Source organism: Gadus macrocephalus, chromosome 20 (assembly GCF_031168955.1).
Source record: "Gadus macrocephalus chromosome 20, ASM3116895v1".
Lineage (NCBI taxonomy): Eukaryota > Metazoa > Chordata > Actinopteri > Gadiformes > Gadidae > Gadus > Gadus macrocephalus.
The window spans coordinates 21,426,718-21,435,651 of NC_082401.1; the positions used below are offsets into that span (position 1 = coordinate 21,426,718).

An 8,934-nucleotide genomic window follows, 5' to 3' on the forward strand; every position below is an offset into this window, starting at 1 on the left:
CCAGTGGTCCTCCTTGGCTAGGGGCTACAAGATTCTCTTCTCATAATGTGCATTAACTCTACCCGCTACTTAGCAGCTCCTTGATGTGAGCATGATGAAGAGAAAGGAGATTGAGAAGTTCAGTGGTTTCGAGTGGTGACAAAAAGGACGCTCTCAGTGTACTTTTGTTCCTTTCCGTTTTTCTTTCCCCCCGCTCTTATTCACTCTCCTCCTCCTCTGATCTCCCCTATTTCTCCTCACCTCCTTTCACATGCCCTTCCTCTCTCTCTCTCTCACTCCCTAGGGGTGACCATCTGGGAGCTGATGACCTTCGGGGGGAAGCCGTACGACGGGGTCTCCACCCGGGACATCCCAGACCTGCTGGAGAAGGGAGAACGGCTGCCTCAGCCGCCCATCTGCACCATCGATGTCTACATGGTCATGGTCAAATGTAGGTGCAGTCCAAAAACCTCTCAATACAGAGACCCGACCTGAACCCTAGCATAACACAACCCGGAACACGTGTGCGAACACATGCTCCCACGTCACTCTGTCCCATGCAGCTTTCTGATTCATAGCTAGACGTCACTTACGCAGCCATGCAGGGCTTTGGTGTGTGTCAGTGACAGAGTTTGTGTGTGTGCTCTGAGCTTGTGTGTGCATGTCTGTACACGTGCATTGGTCTATTGGGTAATGGGTTGTAACGACCCATTTCACAGGCATAAGCTGTGAATAATTGTTTAACTGCAGAGTCAAATACTTATTCAATTATGGGAAGCACACCTCATCAGCTGATTGTCTGTCCTAATGGCAGCTCTGTTGTTTTACATCTGCGTTGCGCTTTAAGTTTAAGTTGCAAAATAACAATTTAACTGTTAATGTAAAACCAGTTTCTGATTGTGGCGTCTAGCCAGCACTCTATATTGAGATGTTTCGAAACTCTGTCGTGCAATAGCTGGCGGTACTTGCTCCAATACAGGTTTTGTGCTTTTATGCTTTTACCAAGTCTCACCTGGCAGTCAGTTTGGATGAAAGATTTTCAATTTTAATGTACAATCTAGAGCTGAGTATGAGCTCAGCCGAATGGCTCTGTTTGTGATAGGTAAACAAATCTAGCAAGCCCATCGAGAAGCCGTGAATAGCATGGGCTCTCTCTGACTCTGCAATGCAACAGTACCACATACTAGTCTACTCTGCGCCATTTAATTTACCTGGAAATCCAATTATTGCAATGGTAATTAACAAAACATTCCCCAGCTGATATATGTACACTTATATCTGTAATCATATCCCCAAAATGAAAACACTAAATAAGTTGACAGGCTAAATTATGATAAAGCAGTTGATGTAAATTTGCTTTATTAGTACACTGGATCTTGTAGTTTATCTGTAATGGCTATAGCAATTAAACACATTCCTTCCTCATGAATAATGCTTCTGAAATATATGCTGTTTAGAAAAAAAGTGATAAAATAAAGACCAGTGAGAAGAGAAACGCTTAGCACACAGGGTTAAGTGTGGCCGGAGGGAATAATGAAGACAAAATAGGGCGCCAGTGAATACGATTAATGACTCATCTCCATGGCTGAACGCACACACAAAATCAAACACACACATACACACACAAACACATGCACACGCACACACACACACACACACACGCACACACACACACACACACACACACGCACACACACACACACACACACACAGAGACACACAGAGACACACAGATACAAACACAAGCACACACACAAACACAGTGACACAAACACACCCGTGACATGACCACAGCCTTGACTGGCCCTTGCTGGCCTGCCTGCACCGTGACTCCCTCCCCTCCTCTCTCCTCTCTCCACTCCCCCTACTGGCTCGTTCTTCATAACCCTGGCTCCGAACCAAAGGATGCAGGGCCGGCGGTGGTTAAAACATGCCAGCCCTCAGTACAATACTGCAGGCACACTTTAGTGGAAGAGAGCGAGGTGACGGCAGGTCAACGTCACAAACACACATGCATATATTATCTCCATTACTTCTCTGTTCTTCTTCTGAGCCCCTCACTCCAAACATGGCCTGACCTTGACGGTGGGCGAACATGGGGCCGTGAAGATGCACTGACATAATTAGAATAAATATCGTAAATAGATATTCTTGTTTTCGGAAATGTTAACAAATGTATTCCTCTTCCCTGGATGGCCCTAGATTGATTTACTACTGTGCACTCATAAAAATATTATTCATCTAAAGATATGCGTGTTTCTAAACCTTTGTTGCACAGGCTGGATGATCGATGCAGACAGTCGGCCAAAGTTTAAAGAGCTTGCAGCGGAGTTCTGTCGAATGGCACGCGACCCACAGAGATACTTGGTCATTCAAGTAAGTTTGAAGCAAACTCAGGTCTCCTTAAACAACTTTCTCTTTTTGCTCAGCAGATATTTTCGCTCAGGCGCCACTGCACAGCGTCCATCTTTATTAATCATTACTTAATATTCCTGGAATGTCTATATCTGCTTTTAATAATTTAAGACCACATCTGAAGTGTAAGTCCCACTTTTAAGTATAATTTATTTAAGAAGATGCATCTGGATTTGATTTATAACACAGGTATCACAAGGGGTCTCCCTTGCCTAGAATCATGGGGCCAGAATTGCATATAGCATCGCAAGCACAATAACGACGACCATTTCTGCATTTGTTTAAACAAGCCATGTTGTTGCCAGGGCGACGACCGCATGAAGCTGCCAAGCCCAAATGACAGCAAGTTCTTCCAGAGCCTCCTGGAAGAGGACGAACTCGAGGACCTTATGGACGCCGAGGAGTACCTGGTGCCCCACAACTTCAACGTGTCCTCGTTGGCCTACGCGCCCCGTACACGCATGGACTCCAACAGGGTAGGGATTTGTTTATTGAACATTCTGCTCATTTATTCATTTATTGTGACACATTTTTTATGGAAGGCCATAACAATAACAACACAACTATTGCCGATCCGTAATCTTAAGTATCCTGTACAACAGGTATATGCCAAGTATAACTTTACCGATATCTATACATATACCTACATATAAGTGTAGGATTTTCTCACTTAAAAAAAATGGTTCTTGGTACATTGCATCTTGGTAAATGGTACTTCTTACTACTTTCTAATCAGTATTATCACTGTTCTTTGAAAGCACAAAGCAATACTAAGCAAAACGTCTATACCGTCTATACATAGTATAATTTGAAAGAATGGCCTGAATAATTATTTACTTTTGATTTGCTTGACCATGCGCTGCAAAAGGTGGCTTTCAACAAAGCATATTGGGATTTGCAACAATATTGATGGTTCTCAATTGATTTTCAATTTGACGCACACAACTCATGGGCCTTGGGACTGTTTTGCTCCTTCTTTTCTCAAGTAAATGACACACACCAGTCTTCAGTGACCCAAAAGCATATTTTCAAAGATTTTGTCAGCCTACATTTAGGGAGTTTTTAGTGCTGTTTCTTTGGATATTCCCCAGGAGGGTGCCTATTCCATAAACCATAGCCATGTTGTTGGCCCCTTCTTTTATTTCTTGTGCCAAGCAAGCCTCTTTAGTCCATTGCAATTTAGGCTTTTCTTCCTTCCTAAATGACCAAATCTTTTTTTACCAAAGTTGGTATTTGATTGCAACAACATGCAGTAATGCGTCCAAGATGCAAAGTGACTGTGCAGCTCCATTTAGTAATAATAGGTGTGATATTATTAGAGGCCATACCAAGATGTGACTCTGCTTTGGAGATATACCGCTATTTGTCAAGCAGTGGGTTGCCTTAGGATCGCCTGCTTTTTCAAGCTGCTTTTTCATCCCACTGTTCTTCATTGCACTGATCTCTCTCTGCATGTTCACTCGCTACATTTCCACACAGAGCTAATTGCATGTTTAAACATGGAGTTGTGTGTACGTGTGTGTGTGTGTGTGTGTGTGTGTGTGTGTGTGCGAGTGCGTGTCTGTGTGTGTGTGTGTGTGTGTGTGTGTGTGTGGGGGGGGGGGTTATCCATTTATTTAACTTCTTGGACACATACACACACACACACACACACACACACACACACACACACACACACACACACACACACACACACACACACACACACACGTGTCTGGATGATGTTCTGTTGCACAATCACACAGCACCCATGCAGTCTTTCTTTATTCAAACTTTCCCTTGTGGTTGTGTCTGAAGATCCAGCTCAGTGGGAAGACAGCATCCTCTTCTGATTGCCAATGAGAGACACCACAACTTCCCACCAATTGAATTTGGATATTTCTAAGAACAAATAAGCCACCTACCAAGTATTAAGAAACGATTCCTGGGCTAACTGCCTTCACTCTTACACTCTTTTTTGGGACTTTATGCCTAGATGGAGGATTACCCTTTTGGCCGTATTACATCCTAATGTGAACATCATGCCAAGTGTTCAAATGAACTCAATTATTGTATGCCTACGTGACGTAAGACATTCTCGATACTTGGATTAAAGCTAGCCTTAATAGTTGTTGAATGTCTGTGTTCGTTTCTGAGGTTTGGTGCAGAAATTGACACAGGCATTGGAATCTTCTATTTGTATTTACTCTGAGCAGCATACCATCAATACCCACAGAGAAGATAAAGGGATAGTCATATAGACTCACTAAAGATCCTTACAGAAAACTAAATTAAACTTCACAAGGTGAGTGTTTCAGGCCATGCTGGCAAATCCTCCAATCCATACTTTTAAGTAACAACATGTCCATACCTGGAAACCCCAAAGGGGTTATTGGTATTGGGGGTTGGAAAGTTTAGTGTACACACAGAATACACATACAAAACACATTGCTGACCACCAATGTATGTATATGAGATTACATACTAGATCAGTATTTTTCAACCTGTGGTTGGGGTACTGCAGGTGGTACGTGGGAATTTATTCTTTAAGTAGACAATTTACAGTAACATAAAAAATAATTTATCTTATTGAAATTTCCTACATTATAAATATTGTTCATTAAATAAAGTATTATGTTTTATTTCAAAAAATATGTTGTTTGTGCATTCCATTGTATGTCGCTTTGTTCATTCCATCATGTGTTTTCCATTGTAATATATTCCGTTCATGTTTTGTGTCCATTTGTTTGTGCTAAATAAACACAAATCGGTAGAATAAGCAGTGTTGATGACTTTTCTTTCCAATGTTTACCACTGCCCATTGCCTTCTTTCAAAAAATAATAATGTATAAAGGGGGTGCTGGCACTCTTTGCTCAGTCACCTTATGTGTATTTATCCAGTTTATTTCTAAGTGCTTGATGACCAGTTAATGGTAGACGTAAAGTTGGGAACCACTGTACCAGATTCAGAAAGACGTGCTTCTGACATGTGGAACCACCAGTGATGAAAAGTAAAGAATACAAACAGCATTCACTGTGAATAAAAAAATAGAGAATACAGACACAGAAAGAAGACAGAGGTACCAGTGCAAATCAGCTATTTAACATTTCCTTTTTTGCAATCATCAAATATTCGTATTTTGTTTTCCAAAATCAAAATATTTCCTAAATCTAACTTCAATGTATACTTCTTAGATAATCTTTGACTTCTAAATATCCATGCCATTTACCCTGGGATAACGCAGTAGCAAATCCCGCTGTAAAACTAAACAGTTCTTGTCTCTCCTTTGTTCACCCTAAGAACCAGTTCAGCTACCAGGACGCCAGCTTTAGCATGGAAGAGATGCTGGCCACCTTGCCCAGGGTGGTGTCAGTATCCGCCGTGTCGGGTGGCTGCCTGACAGCCCTGGACCCATCAGCCCCATCTCAAGGGACGCAGGGTGGTGGTGGTGGTGGTGGTGGTGGTGTTGGTGGTGGTGGAGGGGGTGCTGGTAGCAGTGGAGCCCAAGAGGACCCGCGATGTAATGGCACCCTGAGGAAACAGCCATCTCCGAGGCTTAGCACCAACGTGGCTGGGACAACCCTGGCTCCCGGACAAGGTAGGGCAAAAAGGACAAATAGTCGACAAACTAGAATAGGACAATTGTACCAGAGTACAGGGACGGCATAACCTGCAGATAAATCATTTGGAAATGTATTCTGGTTTTCGATAAAATAAATCTCATGGGGAACCCTAGCTGTTCAACCATTATTACTTATATCGAGTACTTAGACTCCGAAGTCCCCAGACATCTTTTGTGTAAAATTATTTATAGCATTCTTTATCATCCCTCAACCCAACATCCTAATTCAGGGGGAGGAGAGGATAGCATCGGGCAGCGCTACAGTGCAGATCCGACCGGCATTTTGGGGGGTCGTGCGGCAAAAATAAACCAGGATGGCACCATGACTATCAGGAAGGACAAACTTAACTCATCAGGTAAAGCACAAAATACACCCTTTTTAAACTGTTAACAACATACGCTTTTACAACATTCCAAATGTCCAAGTCGTCTCATACAAGTGATCTATTCCTCAGACTATCTCAACCCCGTAGAAGAGAACCCCTTCGTCACTCGTCGCCGCAACGGGGAGGCCCACTCGGTCGGAGCGGGCTACCACACCGTCCATATGGCCGGGGCAGCCGCCGCCGCCGCCGCTGCACCACCCAAAAGCCAGGCCTCCATGGTGGATGACGAATACGTCAACGAACCACTGTACCTCAACACCTTCCACAAACCAGGGGAGAAGAACGGCCCCGCCGGGGTGCTCTCCATCTCCGCCCAAGGCCCCTTGACTGCCGCTGCGTCCTCCTCCCTTCAGATGGTCCTCCCGTCCACGTCGGGACACGCGCTTTCCCCCGCCGAGTATGTGGTGGCCCCCCCCGGACACCCTGCCCATATGGCGTACCCCTCGCACACTCTGCATCCCGGGCACTCTGGACACGCCCTACACTCGGGCATTACCGGTGGGACCATCGCGGTGGACAAGAAGGGCAAGAAAGCCACGTTTGACAATCCTGAATACTGGCAGCACAGCCTACCCCAGAAGGCCTCCATGCACAATCCGGAATACCTGCAAGACTGCAGCACGCGCTTCTTCTACCGGCAAAACGGACGCATTCGGCCTGCTGTTGCTGAAAACCAGGAGTACCTGTCAGAGTTTGCCCTTAAACCGGGAAACGTGCTGCCACCCCCTCCATACAGACAGAGGAACACTGTGGTTTAAGCCAGTGTGTACAAAGTGACAAAGAGGATAAGGGGTGGAATGAACTCTGTAAAGTTCCCATGGTCCAATGCGGTGATGATCACTTGGTTTCCCAGTGTAAGCAGGCAGACCTTCTTGGCCACCGTGTTCCTACGTTCAGCCATCCCAGTTCCAGAGACACCTCTCTCACTCTTATCATCACTTTCTCCCCTTTTGCTCTCTTGCCTCCTCTGAACTGGATCTAAAACTATAGCCATTGGAAGCCTATTTTATTGTAAGTGAGATCATGTCAGTCAGATATATCTTCTGCAAAGGCGGTTGGTATCTCGGGGGCTTGTCCTTTTCTGGGAGAAAGCATGAATAAAGGCACCATCTTCACCAGCGATTCGCAATGCACAGCACAATGGCCAGGGGTGTGGATAAAAAAAGACAAAGACGAACACAAACTGAGCAGGCGTAGGGCTGGGGCATCTGGCAGTGTCACATGGCAGGGTGGGTTATCAGTTCTGGAAACCGCATTGCTTCAGACACTTTTCCTTCACAGTTTCCTTTACGATCTGTCAGGTTTAGCTGTTGAGCCACATAAACAGTCCATTACTGGTTGGTGGTCCATTTTTTCTGACGGGGGGCAATCAGCACACAAAGCTGTTGTTGTTTACAGCTCATCAAACACATAGCTTGACACGTGCACGGTGAGCTGCGTCGTGACTTTGTGCCAAACGGCCGCCCAGCTGCGTTATCATTTTACGGGCCTGCGTCCTGCCCCACATGCGTCTGTGATGTTTACATGCTCCAGGCCTCTCGCTGCACCGGCAGTGAGAATTCATGCATTCATCACACACACCTCATTTAATTTTTTTACTTGGTCGGCCCCCCCAGAGTAAACCAATTTCCGCGTGTGCCACCTTGAATCACAATTATAAAATCACCACCACAGTAATTCAATATAGATAGATTTAAACGTACACACACACCCACACTAGCGCACACATAGATAAACCCCCACCCGCCGTTGAATTAGGCAGGGGGGAGAAAGGGGCTGTTGGCTAACCTTGTGCTGAGAAGCAGCCTTGATAACGGCCACGCAGTCAGGCAGCACAGAAGAGGGGCCCAGACAATGTCAGCTGGAAAGTAAATGTCACAGCGGTTTTATGAAGCGCTATGAAACCCCCCCCCCCCCCCCCCCACTACCTGGTGAAATGCATCACACTGATTATTGGTTTGGCTACTGTGGGATTTCATAAGGTTGGTCACCCAGAAGAGGACACTGCATCCAAGCCCACACACACAAACCCCTGTGTTATCCCTCCCGCACACCGATATTGCCCACGTTTGTGGAGCAGGGAAAGCAAATGGCTAGTTCGACGTCACCCTAGGAAAATCCATAATACAATTGCTTTTTATGTCAACAAGTGTTGATAAATTGATGAAGCAAATGGAAATGGAAACTTTCTGAATGTCACTTATCAGGGAGGGTAATTGAGGGCTGGTATGCCGTGGGGAATGAGAGCACTGTTCGCAGGGGGTTCGATGCAACGCTGGCCGAAGATGCACAGCGGATTACGGAGATCAGAGAAATCGGTGGCTCAGAACCAAATCATGTGATGCGACAACGATCGTCAATCCATGTTTTGGTTTATTTGGTTTTGTCCATTGGGGAAATGTGTTATCTTGGTAAACTGCTGGACTATGGTAGAAGCCCTAGATTGGATGCTATGAAATATGAGGGAATCGGACAAAACGAGGCACGCTCAAACATTGCCTTGCTAAATGTAAGCCACTTACAAGCCAACACGAACCGTGACATGCCTTGTG

At 45.2% G+C, this 8,934-nt stretch overlaps 1 protein-coding gene across 1 annotated transcript in view; it reads left to right on the forward strand.

The window, feature by feature from the left end:
• Positions 1-5,593, forward strand: part of LOC132448620 (receptor tyrosine-protein kinase erbB-4-like) — a 70,852-nt gene extending 65,259 nt beyond the window's left edge. The window contains exons 17-20 of the mRNA XM_060040068.1: positions 284-430; positions 2,258-2,355; positions 2,700-2,870; positions 4,192-5,593. Of these exons, the coding sequence (XP_059896051.1) occupies positions 284-430; positions 2,258-2,355; positions 2,700-2,870; positions 4,192-4,236 (461 nt within the window). The 3' untranslated portion in view covers positions 4,237-5,593. The remainder of the gene's footprint in view (positions 1-283; positions 431-2,257; positions 2,356-2,699; positions 2,871-4,191) is intronic.
• The last annotated feature ends 3,341 nt before the right edge of the window (positions 5,594-8,934 follow it).